The sequence below is a fragment of the Balaenoptera physalus genome, assembly GCF_965194825.1.
Source record: "Balaenoptera physalus genome assembly, chromosome: 15".
NCBI classification, from domain to species: domain Eukaryota; kingdom Metazoa; phylum Chordata; class Mammalia; order Artiodactyla; family Balaenopteridae; genus Balaenoptera; species Balaenoptera physalus.
In genome coordinates this window covers 31,787,948-31,801,957 of record NC_138894.1, presented here as the reverse complement: position 1 = coordinate 31,801,957, position 14,010 = coordinate 31,787,948, and the positions used below count along the sequence as shown (strand labels likewise).

At 45.0% G+C, this 14,010-nt stretch overlaps 2 protein-coding genes across 5 annotated transcripts in view; one reads left to right on the top strand and one right to left on the bottom strand.

Annotated features, from left to right (window-relative positions):
- MTHFD2 (methylenetetrahydrofolate dehydrogenase (NADP+ dependent) 2, methenyltetrahydrofolate cyclohydrolase) overlaps positions 1 to 3,440 on the top strand; it is a 69,228-nt gene extending 65,788 nt beyond the window's left edge. The window contains exon 10 of one of the 2 annotated variants that reach the window (XM_082427152.1): positions 3,233 to 3,440. In XM_082427152.1, coding sequence (XP_082283278.1) covers positions 3,233 to 3,275 — 43 coding nt within the window. In that variant the 3' untranslated portion in view covers positions 3,276 to 3,440. The remainder of the gene's footprint in view (positions 1 to 3,232) is intronic. The other variant, XM_082427153.1, reaches the window with a different exon arrangement.
- Positions 1 to 14,010, bottom strand: part of SLC4A5 (solute carrier family 4 member 5) — a 147,609-nt gene that overhangs the window by 43,406 nt on the left and 90,193 nt on the right. For all 3 annotated transcript variants that reach the window (XM_082427122.1, XM_082427123.1, XM_082427121.1), the window contains exons 6-10: positions 5,967 to 6,127; positions 4,932 to 5,087; positions 4,312 to 4,350; positions 4,121 to 4,216; positions 1,668 to 1,723 (exon numbers count right to left, since the gene is read on the bottom strand). In XM_082427122.1, the coding sequence (XP_082283248.1) occupies positions 1,668 to 1,723; positions 4,121 to 4,216; positions 4,312 to 4,350; positions 4,932 to 5,087; positions 5,967 to 6,127 (508 nt within the window). The remainder of the gene's footprint in view (positions 1 to 1,667; positions 1,724 to 4,120; positions 4,217 to 4,311; positions 4,351 to 4,931; positions 5,088 to 5,966; positions 6,128 to 14,010) is intronic.

Here is a 14,010-nt window from a genome sequence, read left to right as displayed (position 1 = left end):
AACACGCTCGTAACCATGAGCGGAGAGGAGCTAAAACAGGGCCTTGGTCCTCCCTTGTAGGCTGTGACCCCAGTAAGGAGGCCAGGGTTGTGGCATCCCAGAAATGGGCCATGCTGGTGTTCTGGCCACCCTGGCTTGGTGATGGTCTGGACATGGGCTTGTCTAACCAGGGTCCTGCTGACTCCACTGCCTGAACACAGGGGACTCTGGTCCAGCTCTGCTGAGTCACTGCACACAGAGATGCTGTTTGAATCCACACTCTGATCACCGGGAACTCACTGGAACTCAGGGCCGATGTGGAGTGGTGAAGAAAGTTGCACCTAAAGAACACCTGAAGAACTGCCAGGGCTGCTGCAGATACTGAGAAGCAGCATCACACAACCAGTTAGGAGAGCTGGACGCTGGTGCCTGGTGTTGGGTTCCAGTCCCTAAATCAAAGGCAGCATTGCCGGGGGAAAGTAGCAGAGAGTATTCGTCTTACCACTTAGGTAGTGAAAAATAGGTTGTGAAAAACTTTTACTAGGCAGTGCTTTCTTATAACGGCTCCACTGTCTGTGCGCATGACTATAGTAAAGTGGGATTCTTCTCTAAATAATATTCCAGAATACTCGTTCCTAAGTCACTCCTAAATTAAGGGCTCTAGAGTCAGACTGCCTGGATCAAATCATGGGTATGCCACTTTTCAGCTGCATGAACTTAGGCACGTTATTTAACTGCTTTTATATTCTCATCTGTAGAGTGAAGATGATATAGTACCTTCATGATGCACAGAAAATGCACCGCACAATGTAGTGCATGCAATGTGTGGACCTCAAATGTTGTTGATGCCGTTATTATTGTTATTCTATTATTTTGGCCACCAAAGGGCCCTGGAGACACTGACATGAGGGAATACTCTTGTTTTGCCTTCCATCAAACTTGGGACTGCCTTGGAGGCCTGGAGGTCACCCAAGCTCCTGAGGAGTAGGTGTCAAAGTTCAGGTTTCCCTCATCACCTTCCTTCCCACTCCTGGGAGCACAGGCAAGGAGACCTTGGGACCTTCTGCCCCTGAGATGTGAATGTTTGGAATTGAGGGCAGCCTCCTCTGGGCTTCCCTCGGGGGCAGAGTCATGGGGGTCCTGGGCTGTGGGCTTAGAATTTGGACTCAACTTGTCTGTGGGATTCTGATCTCATCAAGGAGGTTTCAGCCAAGTTGGTGGGAGACAAGAACTGACTTTATCCGGCACTAGCCAAGGAGAAGATACACTATTGGGCAGTCCAGTTGATTCACTATCATTATTGTCCCCACAGGGAGGCCCCACTGCTTTTCTCTACCAGCCCAAGCCCCCACTTCATCCTTAAAAGTGTTTGCGGGTCATGGATGAGGTGAAACTCTGTGAGGCAGTCTTCTCTCTCCAATAAACCCCAAGGTCAGGGATAGCTGGCATCTCATCTGATCACACTTCTCTGTCCCCTACTCCTTCCAGGGCCTGGCACAGAGCCAGCACCCAAGTGATGGACTGGACTGAGTCACCAAGGCAACCCAGAGCCCCACCCGCATCCTTCCCGGGGACTCCCACTTTTTCACGGGAGTAGAGTTTTGCCTGTAGGGGCTCCCTACCCCTGAAACCAAAGACTTCTTCCTGCCCTGGCCCTCCACTGCAGCCAAGTTCAGGGGCTTTACTACCTGGTCTGTATTTGGGGTGAGAGAAATATCATTCATGCTTCTGCTCTGGGCGTGACCTAGGAGAAAAGGAAAAGAAGGTCCATCAGGGGAAGACAGGTTCTCGCAGGTCCTTTTCTCTTGGTCTCTACACAGGCTTTTCCCATCTTCACAACCAAAGCAAACTCCCCTCCCCTAATCCTGCAGCCCCTCTCAGCTAGCATTCTCTCTCTTTTCTTCTTTTCAATGGCAGCTTTCTTAAAAGAATTGCTGGGCCCCAGGTTCTACTGCATCCTTCTCACTCCTCAGTGTGCTACGCCCTGGTCCCAGCCCTCCGCCCTGCCTTCTTGGGCAGAGACTAAGATGTTGCTCTGCGCCAGGCCCTGAGGTGGGGAGGGACACAGACACACTATTGGGTAACGAGCCAGGTGTCACTAAGCTTGGGCCTTGCTGGAGAGAAAAGAGCAGTTTCACCTCTGTCTTCCATGACCCATGCGAGTCTTTAAAGACGGCTGGGGATTTGGGCCGGCAGAGGGAAGGAAGGTGGGGTTCCCCATGGCGAGAACAGTGGTGGTGAACTATTCGAACAGCTTCTTCCTCCATTAAGGCAGGAGAAGTTCAGCTCTCATTTCCCACCAGCAGCCACATCCGGTGAGCCCTCTCAGGCTTTCTGTGGTCTGCGGTGTCCCCGCACTTCCAGACTCTGCTTTCCATTGGCTCCCCTCTCTTATTTCCATCCAGGATCCTCTCTTGCTGGGCTCTCCTCAGGGCCTTGCTTTGCACTCAAACCCTCCAGAGGCCTCACCCCCGTCCTCCTCGGTCAATCCCATCCCCTCCTGTTTCTTCCCCATCCACATTTGTGCTGGGGATGCCCAGGTTGGGTCTCCAGTCCAGATCTGTCCTGAGCTCCAGATTCCTCTGAACAGCCTGAGCTGGCACCTCAAACTCAACACACCTGAAACGAAACTCGTTGTCTTCCATCAAACGTCTCCCCCCATAGACCCCACACCACCGGTGCTTCCTCCCCTTTGTCCACTGGCAATCAGAGCAGACCAGGAGCCAGCCTCAATGCCTCCCTCTTCCTTATTTCCCACTTCCCACAAGTCGCTGGATCCCAGCGGGGTCCTTCTCTTTGTTCTTGCTCTCGCTGCCCGAACATGGCCCCCGTCTCTTGGTCCCAATAGTTCAGCCCCTTCTAGTTTATTTCTCAAATAAAAATCTGATCATGATATGTCCCAGCATAAAACTTCTCAGGAGTCCCCATTACCCTCAGAATACAGGCTGGGGCCTTTTGCAGGATACATAGGCCCCTTTGGATTGGACCCTCTTTCCCTTAGAGCCTGGTGAACTGAATCACACTATTTCCCCGAATATGCGGCACACCCTTCACAGCACCTTCCCTTCACATGCTGTTTGTTTCCTTTGTTCTAAAGAACACCCTCTTCCTCCCCCATGCTCCTGGAAAACTTCTATTTATTCTCCAAGACTCAGGCAAGTGTCTCCTCCTCTTTGAGCCTTCCCAGGTGCCACCTTGGGGTGGGGAGGTGCGCACACAAAGCTGTAACCACTTATTCATGTCTTTTATCCAGGTCCCCACCACGGCAGCGCTGGCACTTCATATACAGTGAATAACTGAGCAAAAGGCTCGTCCCAAAGCCGTCCACCGCCTCTGATTGCCAGCGTCCCTCTGCGGAATAACCAAGACCAGGGAGACTAAGAGCATCCTGGGGTCACTAAGAACAAACCCCTGCCGTGGCGAAGGTCACATCACCGTCACCGCCCTGAAGCATTCCTCTGGCCCGGTCAGGGGCACAGCCCTGGGATGTGCTTGTTCGTATCTTGTCATTCTAGTAAAAGTATTTGAAGGAAAATACTCCTTCACGCTGCTTTTTCTTTTCACTTCCCAAGTTCCCTCTCTCCTTTGCCTCACAGCTCACCTGTCTGTTCAGCCCTGATGAATTGCCTGACAAAGCCCGGTCTGTGACCATGCCCCTCACAGGCTCCACTCACCCAGTCACAGCCCTCGGGGGCTGCAGCTCCACCAGCATCTCATTGTCTGGGGCCCAAGACTGTCATCCAGGGACGGGAACATTCTCTGTCCTGAGGCAAAGGACCTAGCCTGTTTTTAATTGTTTCTAGGATTGTTTCTCACCAAAAACAGGGCTAATGATCAGTCTGGTGAAAATAAAGCCACAGACTAAGTTAAAAATGCCTAGCACACAGGATTGGGTATTGATTATGACAGGACTTGATTAGAGCTGCAGTTTTTGGAGTAATTATTTAGAAAATTACGGTAGTAAGTTAGACTCTGAGGGCAGCCCAGGTTTAGGGTGAAAGTTAGATTTCTTCTGATGCCTGAGAGTTCTAGACAGACCCTGGGCTTTACCTCCTCTGCTATGAAAGTATGAAAATTGACTCCAGAGTGGCCACAGTCAGGACGAAGCTGCCACACAGTGGCAGAGAAAGAAGATACTCACACAGGCGGCCGTAATTTGCGCTTTGCCGCATCCTCAGGTCCTCGGTGGAGTGGTGTAGGCTCGGGCCCGCCGCGGGGCTCCGGCCTGGGCTGCGATCTGGGAGGAGGGACAGAAGAGGTTTGACTTCGGCAGACTTGCTGGAGTGGCGCAGCTTCTTACGTTAGCACGATTCACGTTTACAATCATTTCACCTAAATAAAGCTGGGCTGCAAGACATGTCTCTTCCCCTTCTAGGAAGAAAGGATGTTTCGGTTTTGGTTCTTGTTTTTCAGGATTTTTTTAAGCAAGTGGATAGTCTGAACATGATTAGAGAAAACATTTGTACCTTTGAAAGTGAAATAGATATACAATTGATTAAATAGACACCAGGTGTTGTAGATGACCTAGGTTCACCCCTGATTCCACAACCTACTGGCCATGTGATCTTAGGTAAGTAACTTAACCTCTCCGTGCCTCAGCCTCCTCATCTGTAAACTGGGGATGATGAGAACAGTACCTAGTCATGGGGTTATTGTGAGGATGAAGTGAGTTAATGCACGTGGAGCACTCAGACAGTGCCTGGAACACAGGTAAGTGCCGAGTACGTACCCACTGTAGGCTAAACATTTTCCATTTAAAATAATTCATCTAAGGAGATTCCTCAAGTCTCTTTAGTTAGCAGCGTTATCAACTTTGTACTGATTATTGCATTTATCTGACAGGTCCAGCAAGGCTAGTGTCTGGGCATCTCAACTCTGGGATATCAAGAGTGGAGGGTTGCAGGTTTGAGATGCATGCATAGAACAAGCCACCAGCGTATGGCCCGACTCACTGGTGGTGGAGGAGACTGACTTTCCAATGTCAACCAAGGAGCGGTGGATGGGCTTCTTGGTTTGGTGACGGTGTTTCCTCAGTAGGACGTAGCTGACCCTCTCTCGGAGCTCTGGCCGAAGGAGGCCGTCCTCGATTTGCTTTTCAATGACATCATCTAAGTGGGAAACAAACATGCCTTGTCCATGTGGCACCGAATGACCAGGGGTGTGGGGGTCTTCAGTTTCATCTGTTATTAGTGGTATTCAAAGTGACCTAAAGGAGGCAGGGAATGTAGAAATAGTCCCACCTTTGCCACAAACTGAAAATTTGGACCAGTCATGAACGCTCAACCTCCTTATATGTAAAAGGGTGTGTGCATGTCTGTGGGAGTTTGTGCATGTGGATGCATGTGTGTGTGCATGGGGGTTCACTGTGTGCGCATGTGGGTGCACATGTGCATGCATGTGTGGGTATAGGATTCTCTGCTCTTTCTATCAATAACATTGTGGAAAATAAATGAAATTGTACACATGAAAGTACCTTAAGAAGCACAAGGTACAATGCTAAGTGGTTTTAGTCCTAACATGAATTCTTTTTAGAAAAGTGTTTTGGGCAATGTAGTTCTGGCAAAATTGAATGTGCTAAAACAAAATTCACAAGAAGTTTTAAGGATGATAAGGCAAGCTGCTCCCTCCCTTTGCCACTCTATCAAACGAGAGCTAATTTCCTAAAGATGAATGGTGATCTATTTACCCTGACAAGAAACAGGTTGCCATGGCAATAGATGTCTCCAACCATGTTAAGAAGCCCTTCTCCCTTTTGTTACATTGCTGGATGGCATCTCAGAGGCTGACCTTTCCCTCTCTACGTGTATCTGAAACTTGGAGCAACCGTGACACTGCCTTAGGGGCCTCAGACCCAAAGCCTGGTCTCTGCAGAATTAGGCAGGCATCAGAGGTGGGTGTGCCATGCAGACCAAGGGTGGGCATGAGATGGGGCAGGTGAAGGGGGACACTGCCCTGCTTGGTGGGGGCCACAGCGGTCCTTGCCTCACCTATGATCTGTGGTAAGGAGCCGCTGTCCAAATCCAGCAGCACCGTCCCCGTCTGCAGGCAGGTCCGGAGCTCAAAGAGGCTGTGCAGGGACAGTGTGGACACATGGGGCTTGCTCCAGCGCTCGCCTCCTTCCTCTACCTTTTCTTCAAACTTTATCCACCTGGAAAAGTAAGGATGGGGCTCAGCATGGCCTTTGCCCTCAGGAGGAGCCCCCAGCTGGGCCTCTTCAGGAGAGGAGTGTTGGCTTACGGGTCATGCTATGCACATTGTTGGGGCATTGGTCCTAGACTCACAGGCAGAGGATCTCCTGGGGACATCCCCACTCGGTCCCCCACTCCTCCTGATGCGGTAATGCTCAGGACAAAGTGGCATCAGAGAATGACCATAAATGGGCATGAAAGATACTTTTAGGGTGGCGGAAATGTTCTAAAATTGGATTTGGTGATGGTCACACAACTCTGTACATTTACTATAAATCATTTAATTAATACACTTAAAACAAGGGAACTTTATGGTATCCACTAATAATAGAGCTGTTAAAAAAATCATCCACTGGACCCTAGTTACCCGTCTACTGGTCACACATGTGTTCAGTGTCTGCCTTATGGGGTGTTTGCTGGGAGCAGGAAAGTATTTCCCCACAGTTCTAGTGTAGGGCCTGAGGTTTCCATGAGTCCCACTAGGATTTTGGCTCTGAAAGTTCAAGTTAAAATCCAAACGTCATTTGAGGAAGGAAAGAAATTAAACCAAGGGTATGTAGGAGTTTGTCCTTTCTAGAAGCCTTGGAATCATAGGCTAGGGTGGAGGGGACCAAGTGGGAAGGCCTTGGGCAGGCTGGCAGAGGTAGCACTGGCCTGTACCTCCCCCGCAGAGGGCAGCACCACACAGCCTGGAGAGCCACTGGGAAGCAAAATCTGGCTGGAAACCTGTTGGCTCAGCTTTATTAGATGTCGACCTCAAGTTAGTGAGTAGCGTCAAGCTATGCCAATCAAAATCCCAGGGGAGTATTTTTGGCCTGTGACTAACTAATTCTAAAGTTCCCCTGAAAAAGTAAATGTCTGAGAGTGGTTCTGGAAAGTCTAAAAAAGAAGAATGGGGATGGGACATGCTTTTAGCAGATACAAAAACTTACTGAAACCTTGAGTAATTAAAGCATTGTAATTCCAGTCCAGATATAGACAAAGGGATCAATAAAACAACAGTCTGGAAACAGACCTGAGCCCCCATGGGAATTTGGGTTTTGATGGAGGAGCAGTTTAAAAGATGACCAACCTAAATATAAAAAAGTCCCTACTTCTTGCCAAGCACTACTAAATTCTACGTGGATTAAAGCCTAGACATAAAAATAAATCTATAATGGAATATTGTTGAGCCTTAAAATAAAGGAAATTTTGACACATGCTACAGCATGAATAAAACTTGAAGACATTATGCTAAGTGAAATAAGCCAGTCACAAAAGGACAAATACTGTAAGATTCCACTTCTATGAGGGACCTAGAGTAGTCAAATTCATAGAGACAGAAAGTAAAATGGTGGTTACCAGGGGCTGAGGGGAGAGAGGCAGGGGAATTACTGTTTAAGAGGTATAGAGTTTCAGTTTTGCAAGATGAAGGAGTTCAGGAGATGGATGGTAGTGATGGTTACACAGCAATGTGAATGTACTTAATGCTATTGAACTGTACACTTAAAGATGGTTAAAATGGTAAAGTTTACGTTATATATATTTTACCACAATTAAAATAAATAAATAACAATGTTAAAATCTATAAACAAAAATATAAATATACTAGAAGAGAATATAGGAGAATATTCTTGTTGTGGTTGTGGAGAAAGACTTCCTAAGCAAGATGTAAAACCATAAAGGGAAAATAAATGGGCACATTTTGTTACATAAAAATAAACTAAAACCTCTGTATCACACAATAAGACATAAATGAAATTCACATAAATGCAACATACTCAGAAAATATTTGCAACAAACAGGGCATCAAAGGATTTTTTTTTTTTTTTTTGGCTGCACCAGACGGCATGTGGGATCTTAGTTCCCCGACCAGGGATCAAACCTGCACCCCCTGCTTCCAACTGAAAAGTGAACAATTCTGAAAAGAAATAATGGCCAATAAATGTATGAAAAGATGTTCAACTTTACTAGTAATCAAGAACATTTAAATTGTTGCAAATGAAACAACATCCTTCACTTCTCATATTGTCAAAAATTTAAAAGATTGACAACTTCCTGTGTTGGTGGAAACATGGGGGGTGGGCACTCATAAACTGTATGTATGAATATAGTGTGTGTGTGTGTATATATATATATATATATATATATATATATATATATATATATATATGGGGTAGCCACATAACCTTCTTGGGGTGGGGAACTGGGGAGTCTCTTTTGTCTTTTGACTGAGCAGTTCCATTTCTAGGAAATTATCACAGGAATATCATTGCACATCTACACACACTAATATGTATACCAGGAGACGCTTACTGCAGCTTTGTCCAGTAGGGTGAATAACTGGAAACCACCAGTTTTCAGTAAAGACATGGTCACATCAATTCCATACATCCATGCTGAAGAATAATCCTCAGAGATAAAAAGCACAAGGGTGAACTATGCGTACTGACAGGATGGACAATACCATCCCATTCTATAAAAAAAAGAAAAACACACACATGTGTGTGAGTGTGTGTTTACACATGTGTCTGAACATGCCCAGCAGCAGTTTTGAAAGGATGCCTGTCAGGTGGGTAAATGGTTACTTCTGAAGGGAAGTGTGGGGTTGTTGGTGGGGGGGAGGATTTAAGAGACTTTCAATCTATTGGGGTTAATTGGTGTAGTAAGAGCACAACCTGTGGAGCAAGACAACCAAGTTTTATTTTTTATTTATCTTTGGCTGCGTTGGGTCTTCGTTGCTGCGTGCGGGCTTTCTCTAGTTGCGGTGAGCGGGGGCTACTCTTCATTGCAGTGTGCAGGCTTCTCATTGCAGTGGCTTCTCTCGTTGCAGAGCACGGGCTCTAGGCACGTGGGCTTCAGTAACTGTGGCACGTGGGCTCAGTAGTTGTGGCTCATGGGCTCTAGAGCGCAGGCTTGGTGGTTGTGGCGCACGGGTTTAGTTGCTCCGCGGCATGTGGGATCTTCCCAGACCAGGGCTCGAACACGTGTCCCCTGCATTGGCAGGCAGATTCCTAACCACTGCGCCACCAGGGAGGTCCCGACACCGACAACCAAGTTTTGAATTGCAGCTTCACATTTACTAGCTACGGACTTTGGGCAAGTTACTCAATCTCTCACCACCTTTGTTTTCTTCAGGAATATTAACAGTTTATAGCAATTAGAGAAGTGCCTGGCACATAATGCACACTCTGTTAGTGTTAGCTATTAATGTGAAAATAAATAACGTTGCTTTTGTAAGTTTAGAAACAATAAGGAAGTAAGAAAGTAAAGGCATTCAAAGCTCTCCCAACCAGAAGACACCATGGTTGATATTCTGATGACCTTCATATTAGATCTCTGTGTGCATGAACACACATGTGCATGCATGCACACACACACTTTTACATTAATGACACCATAAGGGTGTGGTATCTAATGGATATCCTTTCATGTCTATAAATGTCTATAAATATTCATATCATTTTAAAGGCTCTTTAGCATTCCATTGTATGAGTAGACCATAATTTATGTGAATAATCCTCATTTGGTCGACATTTAGATTATTTCTAATTATTCTTTATTATAAACAAGGCTGGTTTGAATTTCCTTTCCTGTTCAATAATTTCCTCACGATAAACTCTCAGGAGTGGAACTGCTGTGTCTGCACATTTTTACGTGTATGACATACATTGTCAAACTGTTCTCCAGAAAGCTGTGCCAATTCATACTTCCACCAATGTACAGGAGACCTCACAGTTCTCTGAAGTCTCTCAAATTCTAGTATTGTCATTCCTTTTCACTTTTGTGCATTTGGTAATTGAAAAATTATATCATATTTGCATTCTTTTGACTACGTGTGAGGTTGAACATCTTTTCCTTTGTCAGATTTCTTCTTTACACAATTGTGTGAGCACTTTGCAGTATCAGTGTTTAATATCCTGATTCAATACATTTATTTGAGACCAGTTTACTTGGAGCCTGGTGGGGCCTTGGGGGCTTGGATGGACACAGGATGGGGAGTTTTTTTTTTCTAAATATATACATGTTTATTGACAAGTGTTATTATGGACCTATTATTACAGGTAAATGATTCTTTTTTAAAAAAATATTTATGTATGTATGTATTTGGCTGTGCCAGGTCTTAGTTGCGGCATGCGGGATCTTTAGTTGAGGCATGAGGGATCTTTAGTTGCGGCATGCAGGATCTTTTTTAGTTGCGGCATGCAGGATCTTTTTAAGTTGCAGCATGCGGGCTCTTAGTTGTGGCATGTGGGATCTAGTTCCCTGACCAGGGATCGAACCCAGACCCCCTGCATTGGGAGCACAGACTCTTAACCACTGGACCACGAGGGAAATCCTTAAATGATTCTTTTTTAATTGAAGTATAGTTGATTTACAAAGTTGTGTTAGTTTCTGGTGTGCAGCAAAGTGATTCAGTTATATATATAAACTTTTTCATATTCTTTTCCATTATGGTTTATTACGGGATATTGAATATAGTTCCCTGTGTTATACAATAGGCCCCTGTTGTTTATCCTTTCTATATATGAGTTTGCATCTGCTAGTCCCAAACTCCGAAGGATGGGGAGGTTTGATTAGAGGAGGCCTGGGAGGTGAAGACATGGGGCTGGAGCAGAGACCACTCAGACACTTGCCTCAGAGACTCACCAAGGTGTAGTGGACATTTTTAATGGGGAAATATGTTTGGGAGAACATTATTTAAATTATGGTAGATCCAAGTCTGTATAATATCAATACAAAGTTTTTCTAAAACTTGTATTAATATAATGGTTTGCAAGGAAGAAATCAAAGGACAGGTCCAAATGTTTTCGTCAGGAGATGTTCACTCTTCTCCCTGAGAGTCCTTCTCCTATTTAATCACTCAAATTGCCCCCTTTTACCTCAAAAATACACGAGATAAACCACACTGTCTCCTTGCCACTGAGGACCATTTTGCTACTCTACAGCCTTACCCCATCCACCCAAAGGTATGATGTGTCCCAGTAAGTGGGGCCACTTGGGTTGATTGCTTTCTACACTGTCTCGTAAACATCCTGGGTGGACATTCGGGCAGTTCTCTCCCACGCATCTAACCTTCAGCTTCCTGCCTATACAAATGCAACTCCATCTGGAAAGGTGAGTTGAAACCCTTTGAAACATCCTTTTAGTAACGCTGGATAGCAAGAACAATTGGTCCTCTTCACTTTCCAGGACTTCAACTATTTGTACTGTGTTACAGGCACCCGTAAAACATTAGCTCTATACACAGAAAAGGTCTCAACCAACCTGAGCACAGTTTGCAGAAAAGCAGAGTTACCTGTTTCCAGGTTCAGGGCAATGCCAAAACTAGACTCCTGCTACCACCATTTCTTGAGAACTTGATTTTTAAAAAGTCCAGGATACTCAACAACTTCACTAGGGATACCTCTTCAGTTGTCCTTGCAACTATTTTGGGAATCCAGATATTGAAACAGTAAACCCAAGGCCTGAACTTAATTTTGTGTTTGTTATGGCTACAGCTAGAAATTAAGCTCACTTTTCACCTTGAGTAGAATATAGAAACGTGGAGGACCCAAAGTCTGCAGCTGTGGTTTTCAACTTTGGCTGTCTGTTAGAATTGCCTGAGGAAATTTTTTAAAATACTGATGCCTGGATGGTCATGCCACCAGGAGGGTGGCCTGGTCATGGAAACTCCCAGGTTATTTTTGCCCTGAGGGTTGATGAGACTCTGCCCTGTAGTCATATACAACCATGTGGCTCAGGGATTGTTGGACTTGTCTGGGGTCCCAATGCAGGCAAACCGCTCTGGGCACATAGGTCCCATTCTTTTTGTATAAGAGGGGACATGGCCTCTTTCCCTTAGAATGGCTCCGAGAACACCAGTTGAAAAGGTGGAGTGGATCTCTGAAGACTCCTTCCCAGCATGGCCATTCTATGCTTTCATTTCTCTGATTTTTTAAGTAGAGTACATACCTCTACACCAGCATGTCTTGAACTTTAATGTGCATACAAGTCACCTGGGGATCTTATTAAAATGCAGGTTCTAATTCAGCAGGTCTGGGATGGGGCCCAAGATACTGCATTTCTTTTCTTTTCTTTTTTCCTTTTTTTTTTTGGCTGTGTTGGGTCTTCATTGCTGTGCGAGGGCTTTCTCTAGTTGTGGCGAGCAGGGGCTACTCTTCGTTGAGGTGCGTGGGCTTCTCATTGCCGTGGCTTCTCTTGTTGTGGAGCACAGGCTCTAGGCATGCGGGCTTCAGTAGTTGCAGCAAATGGACTCAGTAGTTGAGGCGTGTGGGCTCTAAGGCATGCGGGCTTTAGTAGTAGTGACACACAGGCTTAGTTGCTCCACAGCACGTGGGATCTTCCCAGACCAGGGATTGAACCCGTGTCCCCCTGCATTGGCAGGCAGATTCTTAACCACTATGCCAGCAGCGAAGTCCCTGCATTTCTTTTTCTAAAATTTTTTACTGAAGTATAGTTGATTTACAATGTTGTGTCAGTTTCAGGTGTATAGCAAAGTGATTCAGTTATATATATTCTTTTTTTAGATTATTTTCCATTATAGGTTATTACAAGATATTGAATATAGTTCCCTGTGCTATATAGCAGGTCCTTGGTGTTTATCTATTTTATATGTGGTAGTGTGTATCTGTTAATCCCAAACTTCTAATTTATCCCTCCCCCACCCCCTTTCCCCTTTGGTAACCATAACCCCTTTGTTTTCTATGTCTGTGAGTCTATTTTTGTTTTGTAAATTAGTTCATTTGTATCATTTTTTTTAGATTCCACATATAAAGTGATATCATATGATATTTGTCTTTGTCTGACTTACTTCACTTAGTATGATAATCTCTAGGTCTATCCATGTTGCTGCAAATGGCATTATTTCATTCTTTTTTATGGCTGATTAATATTCCACACTTTAAGAACCCCTATCCTAGGATGATGATTCTTAAACTTGGTTGCATATAAAAATACCTCAGATACTTCTAAAATCTTGATGTTTAGGTCATATCCTAGACCAATTTACATCAGAATATCTGGGTGGGATCCAGGCAACTCTGCTACAGATTGTTCTAAGTAAAGTTCCTGACTTCTGGGGCTCAGAGGCTAAAATGACAATTAATTTGTAGTCAATCGTGTTTCCTAATCATTTTGGTATATACCTGTCCCCCCAAATAGACATCAAGCTTCTTGAGGACAGGGACCTTGTTTCCTCTCTGGTGTCCCTTCTGATCTCCTGCCCAGAGTAGTCCTCATCAAATGCTTGCTCCTTCCTGCTTGAGGGTAGTGAGGCCTCAGTGATTACTTTGGGTAATCACTATGAGAATCACTATGAGAAAATGACTGGGAAAGAGAGAGCTCAACAATTGTGGGTTTAAATTGTTTTAAAATACTCAGAATGATCATCAGAGTCTAGTAACATCACAAATATACACACAAAGACCAGCTGGGCAGGAACTGCCTTTTGATGGAAGCAGAGACCACCACCTACAAAATAGTCTTGTGGAAAAGCCAGACAGGAATCAAATGAGTCTGGACCCAACTACCACTTTTCAGGAAAGACAGGGGCAGAGGAACATGTTAAACACCACCACAGGGATGCAGTTAACAAAATCCAGTATGTGGAAAACCAATTAGGACAAACAATGCAATTTCTTTAGCAATAATGGCAACTGCAAGGGAAAAATAAAGGAGGAGGAACATGTAGATTAAAAATGATGTAGGAGACATATCTCCCAAATGCAATGTGTGGACCAATCACATTAAAAAATATATGAGGTGATCTGGGAAATAAATATGAATACTGCATGGATAATTCAATGAAAATAAAGAATTACTGTCATTTTTTTCCAGATGTGACAGTAATATTGCGGTTGTG